The 22,668-nt window shown below is 35.4% G+C and overlaps 1 protein-coding gene across 1 annotated transcript in view; it reads right to left on the bottom strand.

Annotated features, from left to right (window-relative positions):
* The window catches only part of LOC138709948 (protein O-mannosyl-transferase TMTC1-like), a 1,156,611-nt gene that overhangs the window by 407,097 nt on the left and 726,846 nt on the right, over positions 1 to 22,668 (bottom strand). The window contains exons 8-10 of the mRNA XM_069840633.1: positions 20,764 to 20,885; positions 5,249 to 5,413; positions 5,056 to 5,169 (exon numbers count right to left, since the gene is read on the bottom strand). Coding sequence (XP_069696734.1) covers positions 5,056 to 5,169; positions 5,249 to 5,413; positions 20,764 to 20,885 — 401 coding nt within the window. The remainder of the gene's footprint in view (positions 1 to 5,055; positions 5,170 to 5,248; positions 5,414 to 20,763; positions 20,886 to 22,668) is intronic.

Below are 22,668 nucleotides of genomic sequence, written 5' to 3'. Positions count from 1 at the left end.
CAAATTCTTATAGGGTTCACTAACTTTCTAAGAGACAAAACGCGAATGATTTGTCAGGTAGGTAAGCCTATAAAGTTTTCTTTTTCATTTGGTACTGAAGATCAATATTGGTGCACTTTATTTATTTTCTTTGTTTATCTTACTTTTTCTGTTTGAAAAATACGATAACAACTTTTCACGATTTAGTCCGCCGAGTTAGCTCTGCGGTAGCGTGTCTGCCTCCATACCAGCCACCCGGGTTCGATTACCGGTGGGGTCAGAAATTTTAATGTAAAATTTCTACCTCGGGACTAGGAGAGATGGCGGTGCACAACTTTTAATCACTAGATTGTGCACCAATATGCCTGGATTAAATCCCTAATCTCTTCGCAGTGCATATGAAGAGAAGGCATATGTCACTCTTGATAGTGATTCGCCCGTCGCATGGAGACGTTAAGCCTGGCGGCCCCCTTGGTGCTATTCGACAGGAGTAGGCTACGTGCCGGCACCGAGTTTCCCCTTCTCCCTTCCTCATCTTCATCATCATCACTCATTTTAGACACTACACTTACACATACACTCACCCTAATACACGACAAAACTCTCCACAGATACACATCATGTACAGTGTGACCCGACGAAGTGGGGTACAACTAGAAAATGGGTCACAGTTCTGCCATCTATCCGCAGTATGCGAAACCCGAATCGTTTTTCAAGATTTTCTATTGTCGTACTTTATTATCTGAGAGTATATTATTAATGCTGAAAATGATCCCTAAACATGACATAAGGTTACTGCACCAAATTTTAGTGTACAAATCGTTTGTATGGTTCAGATTCAAGCTCGCCATACTTTCTTGGCACAAGTTCTTTACTTTGAGCACAGAGATGTAACCAAATTATTTTTACAGCGACATTTCTAGTTTTACCTTGAAAGTCTCAATAATGTGTCACAGTGCGTAGGAAATGTGTTCTGTCATGGATTCTATTACTTCAATAATTTTCAGGAGACATTACGAATGAATGCACAATCACAAACCACACATGAAGTATAACAAAATCATGCACTTTAGACTGGGACTCCTGGCCAGCCAATTGAGAATAAGTGAAACAGACGAAGATGGGCAGAGGGTGTTAGAGTCAGGTAGATAAGAATGTTTGAGAATGCTTATTTTGCAGTAGTTCAATGGAAAGAAAGCTGGAAGTGGTTGTTTTAGTTCTTCCAAAGCTACCCTTCATATGCAAGGAATTTCCAGCCATCGAGTACAGGTAACCGAGAAGTATTGTGTGCTGATAAACACACAATTTCTAATCTTTTTTTTTGAACGATACAAATGTGGAGGTTTATGCAGCAAAATCGTCAAAATATACTAAAATAATTTTATGCACAATAGTCTATTATACGCCAGAAATATGTACTACCAACTTCACTTTTTTCTCAACACAGACGATCAAATAGTACCATAAAATGTTTTTTGCGTAATTGTAAACTTACTTACCTACTTACTTACTTACTGGCTTTTAAGGAACCCGCAGGTTCATTGCCGCCCTCACATAAGCCCGCCATTGGTCCCTATCCTGAGCAAGATTAATCCAGTCTCTATAATCATACCCGACCTCCCTCAAATCCATTTTAATATTATCTTCGCATCTACGTCTCGGCCTCCCCAAAGGTCTTTTCCCCTCCGACCTCCCAACTAACACTCTATATGCATTTCTGGATTCGCCCATACGTGCTACATGCCCTGCCCATCTCAAACGTCTGGATTTAATGTTCCTAATTATGTCAGGTGAAGAATACAATGCGTGCAGTTCTGCGTTGTGTAACTTTCTCCATTCTCCTGTAACTCCATCCCTCTTAGTCCCAAATATTTTCCTAAGAACCTTATTCTCAAAAACTCTCAATCTCTGTTCCTCTCTCAAAGTGAGAGTCCAAGTTTCACAGCCATACAGAACAACCGGTAATATAGGCTAACTGTTTTATAAATTCTAACTTTCAGATTTTTTGACAGCAGACTAGATGACAAAAGCTTCTCAACCGAATAATAACTATACTAACTAACCAGTAAAAATAAGGATTTGCACACGATTTCTAGTTTTAATGATTAGATCTGTGAGTTTGCCTTTCTTGCCTATTTTATTCCTTTATTAAAAGTTATAAGCTCTTTAATAATCCATTGCAGAGCTTTAGGTGTTATGATACCGAAATTCTATAGTAGGCCCACCTAATATTGCCTATTTTTAGGATAAATGAGTATTTCTGGAATTGGGGCGTATAAATATCCATTCAGATTTTTTAACTTTTCAAAATTTTATATCCATTATATCTTTCATTTCAATGGCAAAGAACGAACTGAAAATAGAATATGATTGAAGAAGTATTGTAGGTATAGTATGGTATTGTTGATGGTTAGCTCGTTTCTGTGTCAATGAAAATCACTGTTTTAACAGTTAACATCAGATTGCATCATATCGATACCTAAGTTTATAGAATGTGGCATCATTGTTGTCTTACAAATCTTATTAATATAGCAGGTCACTATAATTCTGTCTAATTTCTTGTTTTTATTCCTATTGAGAGTGTTGTGCCACTTCAATTATGTAACCCTTACATAGCTTCTTCTGAGAAAATTGAAGTTAAAATTGTAAGCATTAGTTTACACACAATTGTAATGCAGTATTTTGCCATCTCTCTTGCATCTCCGATGTCGATACTTGGTCTACGCAACAGTCACAGTAAGATATAATTTTATTACGGTAAATAAAAGGTGTATATTCATATTAATAATACTGGTTTCTTTACGGTTACGGGTTCCTGCACTGAACAACAGAATTATCATCCTCTTTTATACCTTGTGGAAAGTTAATAAACATATATGAGTAAGACTAAACATATGATGGAGAGAAGAATATTATGATAGTTTCAAATAATTTACCACTCCAAACTCATAGTTTTGTTGGAAAATCCATCTCAGTTTTATAAATAATGAGGCTCAAGTCACATTGGAATAACTTTTGCACATAGAATGAAGACAATATCATTTAAAAAATAGTACAGTGGGCTTAAAGATGGTGGCGTAATCATAGGAATTGCCCTATCGTCCTACATATCTAACATGGACAACAGGCTTTACATACACTTTATACACTTAAACTACAAGTGAAAATGTTTGAAAGACAAGAGTAATTTGTTTTGTGAAGCGGGTAATCTACACTACAATTCGTTCATATTACAAAAATGGATTAAAAGGAAACGAAGGAAAAGTAAATAAAATGACATGTATAAAATGAAAATTTAAAATTTAAGAGCGTATATGTCAATAACTTGAGGTAAATCTACCTCTACTATGACTAGGATCATATTTTACGGTGAATAAAAATCTTAAATTGAGATGCAACAATTTTGTAATTTTGATGTTATTTCACACAAAAGGAATAAATTCGGTGTTATTTCACATTTAAAAAGTACAACTTTTAAATTCTCATCGTCCAAAATACATTGCTGTATATTACTACAAAGAATAAAGTCTGCATAATCTAGGGAATGTTAGTGTTCTTTGTTTATTTTAACAACAAGTATTTAGTTTTCTATCGGCACTTACCTGTTGTGTAGAGTAATTAATGTAAAAATCTCGTATCCTATGTGTGAACAATATAAACTAAAAGACGTCACAAAACATTCAGACTCTTCCTACTTTCTACTTAAAAAAATTCACTCGAAATACCGTTCGAATATTATATTCAAAATTCTATATTGAAATACGAGTAGTGTTCGAATATTGAATTAAAAATTTGCACATAATTAGCATAAACTTACAAATCTTAGAGCACTTTGAATAACTAGTTCGTAAAAGGAATAAAATGTCTATAGGAAAACACTAATTTCGAACACATTCGTGCTAGAAATAACAATTTTAGGGAACACAAAACGTAGCTTCATTTTGCGAATTTAAACTGGCGATATTTTGACCTGGAAAGGCTTGAAACTTAAAATTTTTGTAAAATTGTAACCTGTCATAATGGCCTCTTAGTTTTTCTTAAAATAAATGCTCAAATTTTATGGTTTTACAGAAACTAAAATTACTGAAAAGTGACGGAAAACAGTTTAAATTTCTAAAACCCCATCGAATAATGTCAACTCAAAATTTCAAATATGGCTGAAGAAATTGATAATTTGTAACAAAAAATGCAAAATAACTTATTTTTCACAAACTTAGCACACTTATACCAATATCTGTGTACATAAGTGCCAAAAAACGTAAATTGAGGGCATACTAAAAGTCTGAACAAACCAAACATAACTTGTCATTGATACTCGGCTTTACGAAAACTCGTTAGCTATTGTATCTCCCTGTCTACGAAAAATGCACATCCAAGTCATTCCAAAAGCCCGAAGAAACCAAACCTAACGTTCCACTGATTCTCAATGTTATGAAAACTCGCTTGTTCTATATTTTCACAATTTATACACATTTATGGGACAATACTCCGTGTATTAAAAGAAAAATATTGCCCTTACTGAATATTCAACAATGGCCCCTTTCAAAATACCAAAATCTTCCAATTTTTATTAATTATATAATCACAAACCGACGTAAAATTTAGTGCACATTAACCAACGGGACATCGAAAAATAGACTCAGAAGAAGCAGAAATATCCATTGACAACCGTCGCACAAACCACGGAAGATGTACAGTAGGCCCTATTATGTTTTATACCTTCCCTGTAATCTACCAAAGAACAGGTAAAATCACAAAAATGAAATGAACACAATAACAGATTTTTATTTCCTGACCGTCACTTCTTAACAATAGATAAATACTCTAAAACCGATAATAACTCCGAAAATATGCTTTTTATATTTTATCGGCATTGTCATGACGGGTAACATAAATACCAGCTGAAACAGCTGGAAAAAAGTATTTCGCGAATCTGTGGTTTGCGAAAAGTAGGTATCCCTAACTATGACCTTCCAATGTAACAAGCTGCCAGGTTTCGACAACCTGTAGATTTGAATACGAACGCACTAACAATTTGTACAGAAAGAAATTAATGCATTTGATTGTGAGACTTACCGCAGAGCCTCGCGGTAGTGCTTGGTAGCGAGGTCCAGCTGTCCCGTGTCTCGCAGGAAGTTGGCGAAATTATAATGCAGCTTGGCGTTATGCGGAAGCGCCTTGAGGCCCGCCCTGCAACACGTAGCGCATCGTTATCCTTGTCGGCCCTCGAGGCAAAGATTTGAAAGGTAACTAACAACACTCCACTCACCTGATGAGCGCCTGTCGGGATGCCCAGTCACGGTTCCGGGCGACAGTGCGGCCGCAGAACAAAAGGAGGAGAAGGAGTCCGGCACACAACAGGAGAGACCTCTGGCGGAGAAAGGCGCCCCACAGTAGCTGCAGACCGTATACCACCAGCAGCACCAAGCCAAGGCTGTAAACACACAAGATGATAACACGGTTTGTTGTGGTATAAAACCAGTGTTCGATTTGAAGAGGAATTTCCCCCCCTCTGGATTTTTTCCCAACTTAATTTCTGTTTTGATTCGCAACCATGGAAAGATAATGTTTCTCTCTGAATATACATTTTAATTTTATTAGTACAGTAGAGCGTCTCGATTAGGCACAGTGAAAACGTAAACAAAATGCAGGTAACGTCTGGGGGGAGGACGAGCCGTACGATAAACACGAGGGATGCACAAGGTTTTAGTTGCAACATTTATGGCAGAGCATTAATTGAAATTATATTTTCCAAAAACATATAAAACAAAAGACATACAAATTGCATAACGTTATCATATACACATTTTAACAAATAAGGAACTGTAGCATTGAAATAATTCAATATAACAAATCAAATTTTGCTACTAATATGATGTGCTTTCAAGCAGCATATTTTACGGTCATGAATTTCATTCTCTGTATGACTAACGGAGTGCTGCATTGGAGTTAAATCGCTCGCTTGAACTCGGTCGAATGTCGCACCCTCGAGCGAGATAAGATCGGTCATGATACGCTCGTAATAAATAGAAGCACAGTACAAGGTCATCTCACCGACATGTCTTATCTTGTATGGAAGACGACAGATAAGATACACATATGTTTTGCCCACACGGTAAAAATAAGGCTTTATTTTCTACTTTTATGACAAACGTTAATGGAACAGTCTAATGAAACGTACCAAAACAGTAACCTGAAGTTATAAATAAAACAGTATGAAAAACTTCGATATACAGTTACTATTGCTAATTAATAATGATTCAATATTTGATTTACTACATATATAATATGAGAGGTCCATACGTAGTGTTCCGCCTATATACTGCGACAATGTAGAAACGTTTTACAAAATATTATTGATATAGCAGTAGATTAATAACAAAATTAGTACAGAGAAAACGTCACAGAAAATATAATGAAACGAATAATCATGCTACACAACTGTTACAGAGACAAAGATTGATACACTAATTATTAGAGATTATTATTATTATTATTATTATTATTATTATTATTATTATTATTATTATTATTATTATTATTATTATTACTAGAAAACTTGATACGGTTCGTGCATTATCGTGATTGTGTTCTCCGTTTATAACAATTACATTTACATCCAATAACATCATCATCATCATCATCATCATCATCATCATCATCCTTCACGAATTAGGCCTCTGTAGACCTGTTTCGGCCCTACATCCAATAACATCTATCATAAATGGCAAAAACAAACTCACTCCTGTGTGGGGGGGGGGGGAAATTACCTACAACATTTATATTACATTTTAAAGCAAGTTTTGTAGTTGTACTATGGAGAGGTTAGTTAAACACTGTAAAATTGTGAAATGATAAATATCTATGATGTTACTACACAGTTCATCACTGTAACAAGAACGAATGCCTAACGTTCGAGGATTTATCGCTCGCGACAATTTTACCCATCATGCATGTGCGCTGCCTATCGGATTATGCTATGAACTACTTGGCGCTCGAGCTAAAACGTCCGATGCAGACCTCTGATGACTAACATAATATCACCGTCTTCTGTACTGAATAAATTGAACTTTGAGAAGAGATAATTATATTTAGGAAATAGTCTTGTCACTTCATATCAATATCCTGTAGTTTTTTTAATTCGGCCACAGAAGACGGTGATATTTTGTTAGTTATATAGAAAATGAAATTCATGATCGTAAAAAATGCTGCCTGAAAGCAACATCATATAAGTAGCAAAACTTGATTTGTTATATTGAATTATGTCAATGTTACAAATTACTTGTTTGTTTAAATGTGTATGTGATAATGTTATGCAATTTGTGTTCTTTTGTTTTGTTTATTTCTCAAAAAAATAATTTCAAATAATGCTCCGCCATAGATGTTTTAACTGATACCTTGTGCATTCTTCGTGTTTATCGTACGGCTCGTTCTCCCCCCACACGTTACCAGCACTTTGTTTACGTTTTCACTGTGCCTAAACGAGACGCTCTACTTTACTACACTGACCTGAATAATAATATTTTATCCTGAAATTACATTTTCGAAAACTTACCGGCGGTCAAAATTTGTTTGCCCTCTACAGTGAATTTGCTATAATAAGCGATTTGTAAATAACACCTGTTTTTCAACATTTAAAGAAGTTAAAAAATAAATAACTTTTTAAAAGTTTAAACGAACATCAAGAGAAAATAAAGAAAGTAATATTTTTATACGACAACATTTTAGAACTATCTTTCCTTTTGAACTACGCCAGAAATAATTTTATGATTTTGAAAACATGAAAGTTTGTTGATATTTTCATTTTCATAATACGATTTTGTAATTTATATGCGAGTCAGTTTTAATAAACGTTTGTTTTTATTTTCAATTTCTTTAATACAATTTTGTAATTTATCTGTGAGTTTTTATAAACGTTTGTTATTTTTATTTTTATACTATGATTTTGTAATTTATCTATGAGCTTTTATAAACGTTTCTTGTTATTTTTATTTTCATAACATGATTTTGCATGATTTGTGAGTTTTTATGAACGTTTATTGTTATTTTTATTTTCATACTATGATTTTGTAATTTATCTGTGTTTTTTTATGAAGTTTTGTTGTTATTTTTATTTTCATACTACGATTTTGTACTTTATCTGAGTCAGTTTTCATATATGTTTGTTGTTATTTTTATTTTTATAATAAGATTTTGTAATTGATTAGTGAGTCAGTTTTCATAAACGATTGTTGTTATTTTTATTTTCATAATAATAATAATAATAATTATTATTATTATTATTATTATTATTATTATTATTATTATTATTTATTTTAGCTGGCAGAGTTAAGGCCGTAAGGCCTTCTCTTCCACTCAATCAGAAAAAAGTATACATACATACTCGTATGTATGAACTTACAAAGAATTCAACAATTTGATTTAGGTAAGAGTTACATGTCTACAAGCGTTATTCACGAATTAAACAACAAAATACTATGAACTATTAATTAAACACTCAAATACAAACTATGCAGCAGAATTAAGCTAAAATGCATAGAATGTTAATATATTTCAAATAATGTTAGATAATAGAAAAACATTATTATGAGACAATTTTGAAAATACAACACTATCAGGATGCATGTCTAACGGCAGGAGTAACAATGCAGACAGTGATAGTTTAAGTCAGTATGATTGGAGTGAAATTCTAAGAAGGTTATCTTTGAAGCTGTTTTTAAAGGTGTTTATTGTCTTGCAGCCCCTGAAACTTTGTGACAGGGAATTCCATTGCCGCGGGGTGGATACTGTAAAAGATGATGAATAACGAGATGTTCTATGAAGAGGTATACTTAACGCGCCACAGATAAGTGATCTGGTATTTACGTCGTGGTTAGAGTATAGATAATAGAAACGAGACGACAGGTAATTTGGTGTTGAAGTGTGCATAATTCGAAAGAGCTAAAACAAAGAGTGTAAAGTTCTACGTTCTTTAAGTCGGAGCCATGAAAGACTTGCGAAGGACGGTGATATGTGATCATAATATCGTCGGATGTTGCATACGTATCTGACGCACATATTCTGAACTCGCTGTAACTTGACTGACAGTTCAGAACTTAGGTCACTTAACAAAACTTGAAAATTCCAATTTAGATTATTATCGAAAAAGAAGCCAAGAATTTTTACGACGGATGAATAAGGTATTAGCGTGTTGTTAAGCGTAACAACTGAAAGACTACTGTTATTAAGAGAGTTAACTTAATGCTTATTGCCACTAATTATAGCTTGAGTCTTACTTGGATTAAGTGCGAGTCCGAAATTGGCTGCCCTAGTGGAGAAAGTGGCTAGGTCACAATTTAACTTATCAATTGATTCATTGATCGTGTTGGAACTGGAATGTATGTAAAGTTGTAGGTCGTCGGCATAGAGGTGATATCGGCAAAACTATAAGTTTTTTGGTACGTCATTAATGTAGATAGAGAAGAGTAGTGGTCCTAATACGGAGCTCTGCGGCACTCCCGCCTTTGTGCATCGCCATTGGGAGAACTGATTACCAAGTGAAACACTGTTGGCGGTCACGTAGGTAGGAGTCCATCCAGCTCGATATGACTTTGTAATTTGTCTATGAGTCAGTAAATCTTAGCTGTTGTCCACGGACCCCTCGGCTTCGATTTCGAGAGCTAATAGGGGTACGCAAGTGAGTTTTCTAACCAAAATTTTATGTATTTTATTATGAAAAATATAATAAGAATACAATGTAATTCATCAATAAATGTATTCATACATTAATTTTAATTTAAAAAAAATATTGTTATTGTTTATTATTAACAAAGCTAATTTTTGCAAAGTTTTTTTACTAATTTAAGTTTGCAATAATTTTTTAACTTAAAGTTGATTAATTTATATACTTAAATAATTATTACTTTCAACTAAGAAAAAAAACATGAAGTTAATGTGTTAAGCGGCAAAATGTACATCATATGAAAGGGGTATAAGAAATCTTATTCAAGGACCGCTGTTGTGAGTTATCTAGTACCCATTAAGTCATAAGGTAGAATAGGAGTTAATCATGGTATCAGAAATTCAAAATCGATGCTTGTGTCATAGTAATTACAATGGACCGTAACAAAAATAATACATAACTTTATAACTATAAACTTTAAAACTAAATAATGTTACAATTGATATAAACTCTTCGTAAATAAATAAAAGTCTGTCAAGTATAAATTCCCCTCCCCTACATTTTTAGCAATTGAAATACTGTATAAAACAAAACCACCAAGCCAAAGAGGCAAGCACACCGGAAATATTCGTTGCGGTGCAATAGAAACGTTGCATATGGCACTAAATACTCTATATTGAGAATTTACAATGCAGTACAAGATAATAAAATTGTTACATACAAATCCATGTCTATGCTACAATCACATCGGTATGATTCAGTGTGATACAAGAAAAAACGTTATATACAACATCTCAGCTGTAAGGAATGCAGGATTGTAGAGTGTGGTGGAAAAGAAACTTTACATAATATACAGAATTATTCATTAACTCTGTTACAAACTCTTAGGGATGTTAGGGGAGACAATTATGAAGAACATTCATACACCTAGTAACTTATGTCCGGAAACAACTCGTTTGGTAGTTATAAGCCTAGATATGTTAGTCAATGCAACCGGCTAGAATCGAACTAAAGGCCATCGTTTGAAGATTGGTTGCAGACGACCTGTTCCTGCAAATGTTGGTGAGTTCTCATATACATAATGTAATCTACATTTCCAACACAGTTTCATTTCTTGGGGGGAAATTATGAGATCAAATAAGGTACACACAAATAAAGGAAAGACAGAAAGAAAAATAAACGCTGACAGTCAAACGAAAAGTTATTGAAATTAATCAGTCAACTTCACCTATCATAGTGCTTTCGTCATTAGCATATTTAAAACGAAGATAGTGTCTCATATCAACTGATGCTAACATTCTTTAGTCACATAATGAAATGTAGAGTTGTCTCTTTTCAGTAAGAAAGATGCAATAATTCACCCTACTACAATGACACTCAACACAGCAACACAATAGTCGTTATTGCACTCCACACGACAACAATGACAATACATGTGTATTATTGAAAAGAACAGCAATGTACTCCTAATTTCAATTAATGTTCACAAGACACTAAGTACAGAACAAAACTGTTAGTTCTCAGTTCACAATTCGCTTGCCTTGGCTAGTTCTTTTAGCTCAATGTTCAAGTTCATTGCACATCGAACTCAGATCCTCCGGATAAGTCTCCCTTGCCTGGCCACTGCCACAGTTACGAACTAACTCATGTTCACTGCAAGTCGAACTCAGATCCTTCAGATACGTCGCCCTCGCCTGGCCATTGCCACAGTTATGGACTCACTCAAGTTCATTGCACGTCGAACTCAGATCCTCCGGATGCGTCGCCGCTGTCTAAGACAAGACTTGAAGGCTGACTGAAGACTGACTCCCGAAGACTCTAGCGCTTTTATTTATTACACCATAATATCTGGAATCTTCGATTCGAGTGGCTTTCTGAACTTTCGAGAGGAATACGCTTCTAGATGTTTCTCCTGCTCTCTCCACTCCGCGCCGTCACCGTAGTTCTTTCCTCTCGCTTCCTATCGCGCTACAGCGCCTACCGAAGCTCGAGTTTTCGTTTCTCTGCGCCTTCCTTCTCGCTAGATGCGTGCGCAACTCCCTGACGCGAACCAGAATCTTCCAACATGGCGCAACAATATACAACACCAAGATTCCAATTAGCTTATACCAAGTTTATGAGAAATCACCAACGTTAGTGGGAACGGTCGTCTGCAACAAAACTTCAAAAGGATAGACTTGAGTTCGATTCTGTGTGGGTACACTGACAAATATATCTAGGTTTGTAATTATAAAAGGAACGTTCCTGATCATTGATTCCTATATGAATGTTGTTCAAAATATTGCCTCCTCTATCATCACTAAGAGATTGTAACATAATGACTGAATCATCCTGTATATCACGAAGTGTTGACTGAAAATGTTTCAAGGAAATTTAACAATAAACTATACAATATAGTGCAAGGCGAACGATAATATAGTTAACAAACACGCCTCCTGAGCGTAGGAGAAACTTGCGTTTATTCACATATAGTATTCATACTTTCAGGCTACATTTTCTTTGACATTGGAACATTACACAAGATAAATAACTTTAATTGTTGTAACTTATAATAGTACACCCAATAGATGTAGGCCTATTGTGTTGTATCGCACATATTTTCAACAACATTTAATGTTATTTGGTGATAAATATAGGGTGGAATAGGGATACTTTAGCAATCAATGTACGCAATCATTGACTATAGCTTGTACATACTCGGTACTGGGAACACACTGTGGACATAAAGGAAGTTAGTACAGTTTAGTTATGATTGAAAATAAAGTACACGAATACACACCTTATACATGCAAGGTTCCGTCTTCTTCGGTTTCGTTGCCGGCATTACAATGAACAACAAAATACATCCCAAGATTTGCGGATTGAAACGTCCTGCGGCGATCACTCAAACAGTTTTCATATTTTGAGAACGATCGTACAACATCACAGTATGTCAATGGTGAATGCAAATAAACGACTGGTGTTTCGACATTGCACTTGTACACGTTACCAAATACAGTAGAGCGTCTCGTTTAGGCACAGTGAAAACTTAAAGAAAGTGCAGGTAACGTGTGGGAGAGGACGAGCCGTACGATAAACACGAGGGATGCACAAGGTTTTAGTTACAACATCTATGGCGAAGCATTAATTGAAAATTTTCCAAAAACACATACAACAAAAGAACACAAATTTCATAACTTTATCATACACACATTTTAACCAACAAGCAATTGTAATGTTGAAATAATTCAATATAACAAATCAAATTTTGCTACTTATGATGTTTTTTTTTCAAGCACCATTTTTTACGGTCATAAATTTCATACTCTGTATGACTAACATAATATCACTGTCTTGTGTGGCCGAATTAACAAAACTACAGTATGTTGGTCTGAAGTGACAACACTGTTTCCTGAACATAATAATTATCCCTTTTCAAAGTTCAATTTATTCAGGTACAGTACAGAAGACAGTGATATTATGTTAGTCATGCAGAGAATGAAATTCAAGATCGTAAAAATGCTGCTTGAAAACAACAACATATAGACTAAGTAGAAAAATTTGATTTGTTGTATTGAATTATTTCAACATTACAATTCCTTCTTTGTTAAAATGTGTATATGATAATGTTATGCAATCTGTGTTCTTTTATTTTATGTGTTTTTGGAAAATATGTCAATTAATATAATTAACTGTAACTAAAACACTAACATCAGACAACTGTTCACTATGACTGAGCACAGTACTCTGCTGGCTTAGGTTCGGTTCCTACAGCGCCCAACGGGACGGCTGACAGGTCATTTTGCGTCCTTAACAAAATATACCTAAGAGAGTAACATCACATGTCTAAGCTCCGTTGTTCATCACTCTATTGCTGCCGTAAAGGTATCCCAAGCCAGCCGTCTAGTGGTAAATACTGTATATAGAAAACTTTATGTTATGATTTTATTTATCTTTGAGACAATTCCATTTTACTGACAATGTTTGACTTGCGAAAGGTAAATCATCTGTTATTGGTTAGTTGCGTGTAAGAATGGTCATAATCATTTCCTTGCCGAACATTAAGTTGTCTACAGTGTAAACATAGAATTACAACAAAATATGTCAACAATAACGATCAATGAAAAATATGACACAAAATACAGGGCTTCAGTTCTGTGTTGTGTGGCGTATTTGATCACAATTTGTGTATTCAAGAGTTTCTCTCACGTGCTCATATTTGAAAGGTGAAATACAAATATCAGTGTTTTTCTTCTTATTTTGTCCTTATATGTCAAGTTAGAATAGTGACATTCTGAATTCAGTAATGCATCGTTTGCATCTATGGCCTTGTTCCCCCAATATCATACTTTAAATTGATCCGAGTGATTTAGTATTATCCTGCTGTATTAGACACACTATTGAATGTAACCCAACATTACCTCGTTTTATTACAGTTTGAATACGCTGCAGCTGATAGGCTTATTACACTTGTTCTCATTCTCTGTACACATTATTTCGTAATTATATCTGTTATAAAAATCCGGGGTCCCGCGCCGTGGCGTCGCGGTCTAAGGCATCCTGTCTAGGACTCGCGTTACGGAATGCGCGCTGGTTCGAGTCCTCATGGGGGGAGAAATTTTCTCATGAAATTTCGGCCAGTGTATGGGACCGGTGCCCACCCAGCATCGTGATGCCCTTGGGGAGCTACAATAGGTAGCGAAATCCGGTTGCGAATGCCAGCAATAACGGCTGGGGGGATCATCGTGCTAACCACACGATACCTCCATTCTGGTTGGATTATCTCCACCTCTGCTTCCACATGTAGTCGTGAGGCCAGCAGCCGGCTGGTCGGCCTAGGCCCTTCACGGACTGTAGCGCCAAGGAAAAAAAATAAATAAAAATCCGGGGTGATCACTGTAGAGGATGCGGAAGAAATACGTATAACAAATTTAAGAGTACAAAGATGACACAAAACTAAGTATTTTAGGATTAGGAAAAGCGCTCTCAGAAGTTTCGCTGTGGCGTTGCGGATGTCAGATCCAAAGGTAAAATTTTGTAATATGTTTTTGGAATGTAAATCAATTCACTTTAGGAAATAATAATACGTTGGCGGCTATTGGTGGCTGGTCAGGAAACAAACTCTCCTACTGACTTTAACAAAAATAACATGCTCTGGTTGCTCTAGGGCTGGGGACGGAGCGGTTCGGTTCGGAGCAGTTACTGTGACGTCATTACTCGGTTGATCCAAGTACAGTACCGAGTACAAATTTGTGGTGGCAGATTTAAAATTTAGATAGATTGAGTGTTTCACAAGCGTTGTAGTTAAGCGCTGTCGCTTTGCCAATTGACGAGAAAAAAGTGCTTCTCTTCATTGAAAAATGGCAGTTGCAAATTTGATTTGCGTGATTACAACTATTTGCGGAGTTATTTTATATGAAAGGCCTATTTAACCTTCAGTGTTGTTATATATGGCAGACGAAATAACATTTATAACATAATTTATATTACTAACAACTAATAAACTAACATGTGAGGTAAACGTTAAACGCTGCAGCTAAGTAAAGAAGAAGAAGAAGAAGGGAAGGAACGGGCTCCATGAAGCGCTGCCTAAAGCACTTAAAAATAACACACAGAATTACGATTACGGAAAATGAACAAAAAATCAATAAAACGTGGAACCTTGAACTGAAAAACATAATGTTTATTTATTTACAACATTACTACCCTTCCATACAACCATGTTCTCTTTGGTGAAGAGGAATATTATTAATAAATTAAAGTAATTAGGTAACATAATTCGTAGAAATATACACAAATAAAATGATGGCTGATGAGTTAACACAAATCCAATAAACACAAATAGAAAAAAATATAATGCACTTCTTTTAACATAATTCAATATTAATCAAACACTCTAATATAATAATAATAATAATAATAATAATAATAATAATAATACTTATAGCATTTACAGAACCCGTAGGTTCATTGCCGCCCTCACATGAACCCGCCATCGGTCCCTATCCTGAGCAAGGTTAATCTTGTCTCTATAATCATATCCAACCTCCCTCAAATATATTTCAATATTTTCCTCTCATCTACGTCTCGGCCTCCCCAAAGGTCTTATTCCCTCCGGACTCCCAACTAACACTCTATGTGCATTTCTGGCTTCGCCCATACGTGCTACATGCTCTACCTATCTCAAACATCTGGATTTAATGTTCCTAATTATGTGAGGTGAAGAGTAAAATGCATGCAGTTCTGCGTTATGTAATTTTCTCCATTCTCCTGTAACTTCATCCCTCTTACCCCAAATATTTTCCTAAGCAGCTCCATAATGAAGCGTCTGAGTCCATTTGTTCTTATTCTTAAAATACTTAGTTTTATGCCATCTTTGTACTCTCAAAATTTTTGTACGTATTTATTCCACATTATGTACATAGGCCTACAGTACATTCCGGGTGAATCAAATTTTCCACACAGTCTAGCTTCTACGTTGCATCTAAACTGCTCCTTGAGCACTACATACATCACATTCTATTTCGGTAAAAGTTTACTACACGTATAACGTTACTTTAATCATTCTTTCGTGACAATAAACGACAAAAAAATTCGAAGTCTATTAGAAGTTTTCTCCTCTTTCCATTCCATTCCTACTCTTTTCTTTTTTCCTCTTCTCCTTCTCCATATTTCCATCTTTATAACCTCTTCTCTATTTTCTATCTTCCTTCTTGTCTTACTGTGGCTCTTAATTATTAATTCTATGTCACACACAATCTTATTACTACATTTTAAATAAGTTTACGCTTACCATTGGAGATAGTAGGATTCGAACCAACAAAGCCTTACTCCGAGCATCTACAGCAGGAACAGCAATAGGCGCGCTTATGAGCAAGTTGCACAATGCACTAGAGTCAGTAATAATAATCCGTCACTCGCTCCTATGCTCTCCACTGATACCAAGCGCACCTGACGAGAAAAAGACTAGCCTACTACGTAAGGGTACATGGAAGAAGAGAAGAAGCGTAAGTCTTCAAACCGTTTTAACTCCGACTGGGGAATGACATTCCATTTTAGTAATGCAAAATGGGGCAAATTGGAGAAATACCCAATTTATAATATTCAAGAAACACGTGATGTACACAAAACATAATTTAAAACAACACTATGTAAATTTGCAGCCCATGTACTGCTCATGTTTGGTAGTACATAATATGCTTGTTAACAGTTCTTCTCTACAATGGAGCATATGAAACCAAGAATGACAGCACACATAAAGAATGCAAAACTAAAAGCTGTTTCGCGGCTTACAGCATTAGAATATCTTAATGCGGATATTGCGAAAACAAGTTAAGAAACAAAGAAAATCCATTCCCACATAAAATAAGTTCTGAAGATAACAGGCCTTGTAGTTATACTATTCAAAAATACAAAATATTTGTTTTGTAACAGAGTACTTATGTTTGAAGTGTCCATGAACTTAGAAGTCAATATGACACCCGACAAATACAATACTAATAAAAAAATCACGAATTGTTTTAATTAAACAAATGTGTTATTTTTTATCCTTCTATTTCAGTAAATTTCGACCAAATTAAATATACATTTAGGCTACTGTGATCGAATAAGAATTATCTTGTTATATTCTGTTGGTAAAGGACTATAAGTTCTTACAATATCTTAATTTCGTTTGCAAGAAAGATTCAATTAATTTTCCTTACGTAACATGCGTTAGGTACTGCGAAATAAAATAAATGTTTCTAAGAATAAATTACTTGTACATGTTCAGAGTAGCTTATTTCTACTATTACGATATTGAAAATAAATCGGATGCAAAACAATTAGTTTATTTATTCAAATTGTTTAAATAATAAAGTTATTCCTGATCTCTGACACGTATGGCGTACCGACACAATTGAGGCGGTAGCCGGAAAAAGGGCCCATAAGCAAAAGTCATGTTTCGAGAAAACAAAGATTAAAAGATTTATTTTTGTGTAATTGCAATTTGTATGCATTTTACCAAAATAACAATTTGCATACTGTTACAATAATATTTGTATACAGTTTTTGTTAAATAATACATTGCGACTTTAATAGTGTTATAAATATATAATTTTATTGAAGTATTTTATAGGCTATTTTTCAGAGAAAAAGTTTATTTTATCAAAATACTTTCAATATGATTATATTTTAGCAGGTATTAAACATCAGCATTGAACAATGCACATTATAGAGGTTTAGAAGTTTATAATCATTGTAGTCAAATTATATTTCTTACATATATCTCATAGTTACGTCATAAATTGTATCGAATGCGTAAAAATCAAGGTCTGTTAGGTACCAGAATACAGATTACAGGTTATTTAGTTTTAATCTAGAATGGATTCACACTCATTTCAAAGTTTGCCTTCAGAGTGCAGTTTACACTTTAGTGCACATCTTGGATGGACTTACACTCACTTTGAGGATCAACTTGACTGATGTTTGCTGAGTTCCACAACTACGCAAGGGTGCAAAGGTTCATTGAATTAGCTCCCCTGCCCTCTGTTTACAAGATATGAAAACGAAACTACGTAAGCAAGTAGATTTTAAAACGGAGAATCGAATTAAACATTCTCCTGAAAAAGGGCCTATAGACCTATGGGCCCATTATCCGGCTACCGCCTCAATTGTTCAACTCTTGATGAGTACACTCATGCCTCCATCGTCCTCAGAACGAGAATATGTAAACATTCCTTACGGATAGCACGCATCGCGAGACGCTCGTGTGAGCGAGAGTTTTTGCCGCTCCTGATCTATAGCATGCCTTTATCCACAGATCTTTATAAGCAGTTGAAGAAATAATGTTCTCATATTATGTATCAGGCACATTAAATGACGAAATAACTAACGTAATAGGTCAGAAGTACATACTAAGATCTTACTGGTTAAATGCAGAAAAAGGAGAGGGGAAACGGCAATTACAACCGAACAATCCAGAATTGAACCCAAGTCATTTAAGTACGGCATTTGCAGCACACAACACTTACGGGACAGCCGACACGCAGTACGGTATTCATGCGTGATTAGTTAAGTATCATAATGTATAATATTATGTATTTATTTAGTCACATTGCAAATGGTAAACATCCATTGACAGTATTACTTGTTGCACGAACGATTGCCGATTTCGAGAGCGGCATTGGCGCTGCGGTATACGATACGATCCATCTCCAGTGCTTTAGTTCGCCTACTGGCCGCCGGCAATCATTCGTGTAACGAGTAATAGTAACAAATAACACACATAATACAATTACAATTCAAAACGATAATAATAATAATAATAATAATAATAATAATAATAATAATAATAATAATAATAATAATAACAAAGTTAATGTCAATGTCAATGCTAGGATATTAAACCCCTAACTTCGTCACTTAACTAAGCACTAAATCAAACTAACATAATAATTTGTAGAAAGCAAAATATTGCTTACTTACATGAATCATATTAGTCCGAAAGGCACTTTTTTAATAAAGCGGCACGTATCTATACCCTAATGTATCCCACTCTAACTTTGTCAAATGATTCCTCGGCCTCTAACTCACTCTAAGCTCGTCACATTCCTTGGACTCATGCAACTTAGCTATCCCCTCTCCAAACTTCGGACTCGTGTCATTTAGCTATCCCTCTCCAATCCACTGCAGTCTTTCACCTAACTCACTTTAACCTCTTCACATTCCTCGGACTCATGCTACTTAGCTATCCTATCTTTAACTCTCGGACTCGTGTCATTAAGCCATCCTTCTCCAATCCACTCTAGTCTTTCACCTAACACACTCTAACCTCGTTACATTGCTTAGGCTCATGCAACTTAACTATCCCCTGTTCAATCCCCGCACTTGTGTCATTTAGCTATCCTTTTCCAATCCACTCTAGTGTCTCTTCTAACTCACTCTATCCTCGTCACATTTCTCAAACTCATGTCACTTAGCTATCTTTTCTCCAATCCTCGGATTCGTGTCATTTAGCTATCCCTCTCCAATCCACTGCAGTCTTTCACCTAACTCACTTTAACCTCTTCACATTCCTCGGACTCATGTTTCTTAGCTATCCTATCTCTAACTCTCGGACTCGTGTGATTTAGCTATCCTTCTCCAATCCACTCTAGTCTTTCACCTAACACACTCTAACCTCGTTACATTGCTTAGGCTCATGCAACTTAACTATCCCCTATTCAATCCCGCACTTGTGTCACTTAGCTATCCTTTTCCAATCTACTCCTGTGTGTCTTCTAACTCACTCTATCCTCGTCACATTTCTGAAACTCATGTCACTTAGCTATCTCTTCTCCAATCCTCGGATTCGTGTCATTTAGCTATCCCTCTCCAATCTAATATAGTCCTCATCTAAATTAATCCATTCTAACCACGTCACATTCATTGGACTCATGTCACTTAGCTTTTCCTCTTCAATTCTTGGACTCGTGTCATTTAATTATCCATTTTCAATTCACTCTAGTCTCTCATCTAACCGACTCTAACCTCGTCACATTCCTCGGACTCATGTCACTTAGCTATCCCCTGTCCAATCCTGGGAGACGTGTCACTTATCTAGCCCCTCTCAAATACTGTAGCCTCTCACCTAACCCACTCTAACCTGTCACATTCCTCGGACCCAATGTCATTTAGCTATTCCCTCATCTAAGCCACTGTAACCTTGCCACAGCCGTCGGTCTCCTGTCACTTAGCTATTCACTTGTTTAACCCTCTCTAACTTCGTCATATTCTTCGGCCCCAGTAGCATCAGACCTGAAATACAGTGAACATTACTCGCATTACGGATTGCTACTACAATGATGACAGCTTAGAATCATTCGGACACTCATTCCAATACTCCGAATCGATCGATAACAGCGGACGAAAATTGACCGCAGCCTCACGTACTGTACTTAAACGTAGGTGCGTCCGATAATGACTCAATTCGCACTGGTATTCAAGTAGTGTTTTACGTCTTGTAAACTTTAACCACCGTATATTTTCTTGGACTAATTTGCATTATAAATTTCAAGATGCATAATTATGGCCTATTTGTTTCAATTCTACAATGGATAAAATAAAAATTATGTTTGATTGCAGATTTCAGAAACCAGAATTAGATCACAAAGAAAAGTTATTACCTTGGAATGTAGAGTACCCTCTCCGCCACCACAAATCCTACTGTGACGACCAGATTGGCTGCTGGGAGGAACGGCAATACCAAAAATAGACTACCCAACAGAAGAGGGGGATGTTTCTGTTGCTGAAACAAAATAAGAAACATTTTACAATTGTAGCAATATTTATGGTTTCTTACTGCATTATCGTAGCCGTAAATGACATAAATCATTAAAATGTGCATATAAACATTTAAGAAGGGTGATACACTTTTTGCTAGTTATAATTTTACTACGTGGTAAAGAATGAGTAGAACGGAGAAAAATTCTCTCCGGCTTCGGGATTCGAACCCGGGTTTTCAGCTGTACTTGCTAACGCTTTATCCACTAAACCACATCGAATTCAAGTTCCGAGGCCGCATTGAAACTTTCTCAGTTTAAGTTCTACGTCTCTGTTCCTCTATTCTGGTCTATCCTCAGAAAGATAGAACTTAAACTGAGAAGGATTCAATCCGGCATCGGAACTTGAATTCGATGTGGTTTAGTGGATAAAGCGTTAGCAAGTATAGCTGAAAACCCGGGTTCGAATCTCAGTGCCAGAGAGAATTTTTCTCCGTTCTTCTAATTCTTCACTACGTCATGGTAACGCAGAATTTCTGCACGGAAACTTCACACGTAAATCGGTACACCATAATTATTTTACTATTTTTTTAACTTTTTTTTCAGAATTTCTGGATCATTAAGAAAAAATGTCATGTTCCTATACAATATTTGACATTATTAAGCAATTTTAATGTTTTTGAGAATCTAATAGGTAATTATGAAAATTTGTAGAATATTATGTTCAGCTGTAGAGAGTTTACATGATAAGTAAAAGAGTAAGGGCACTTAAGGTAATTTAATTAAACTTTATTGCATATGTAGTGGTCCCATGTGAACAGTAAACCACAATCTCTAAGGGTGCTATGCATAGACATTTCGCTAGCCCGCGCTACGAGCGTGCTAAACTAGCCCCGGCTATCGACTGATTGCTTGTACAGGAATCATATCATATCATATCATATCGTATCGTATCGTATCGTATAGTATCGTATCGTATCGTATCGTATCGTATCGTATCGTATCGTGTCGTGTCGTGTCTCATATCATATCATATCATATCATATCATATCATATCATATCATATCATATCATATCATATCATATCATATCATATCATATCATATCATATCATACCATACTGGTTTATGAATACGAAAAACGTTAGTTCGCTGATCATCCACCGGAAGCCCGCGCTAAGAATGTCTATGAATATGGCCCTAACACTTTAATTATATCACTGACTAAGTCCTTAATGTAAAATGTATAGTTTATTTTAGAGTATTATTATTTTTCAGTTTTTTATGAAATGGATATAGTTTTTATAATATACTATAAATTCTACATTACAAAAATTGTTCACGTGGGACAACTATATAAGCATGCAAATTTTCTTTCAAATATCTAAGCATTTTTTAGTTATCAGGTGAACTCTGTCCGGTGACACGTTCTCAGCATACAATTGTGAAACCACGCTCTGATAACCATTTGTGAAACGTTCACACAGCATATAATTATGAAACCACGCTCTGATAACCATTTGTGAAATGTCCACACAGCATATTGGGTACGTCTACCTAGTCAGATGCAGAAGGTGATTAGTGATGTGACCAACATGACGCAGTGGAAGCAAGCAGAAATAAACCTAGCCTGAATATTAATTAGTAGCTACATAATAAAATATAATTAAATAGAAAATCCAACAAATATAAATATAATGTATAATAATGTAAGGTTAATAATTAAGTAAACAACATATTAATGAAAATGAATATAAATTACAAGAATGCAATAACGGCCAATGTGCACAGAGCTTTCCTGAATATATAC

Source organism: Periplaneta americana, chromosome 12 (genome assembly GCF_040183065.1).
Source record: "Periplaneta americana isolate PAMFEO1 chromosome 12, P.americana_PAMFEO1_priV1, whole genome shotgun sequence".
Taxonomy (NCBI): Eukaryota; Metazoa; Arthropoda; class Insecta; order Blattodea; family Blattidae; genus Periplaneta; species Periplaneta americana.
This window is presented reverse-complemented; position numbering and strand designations above follow the sequence as displayed.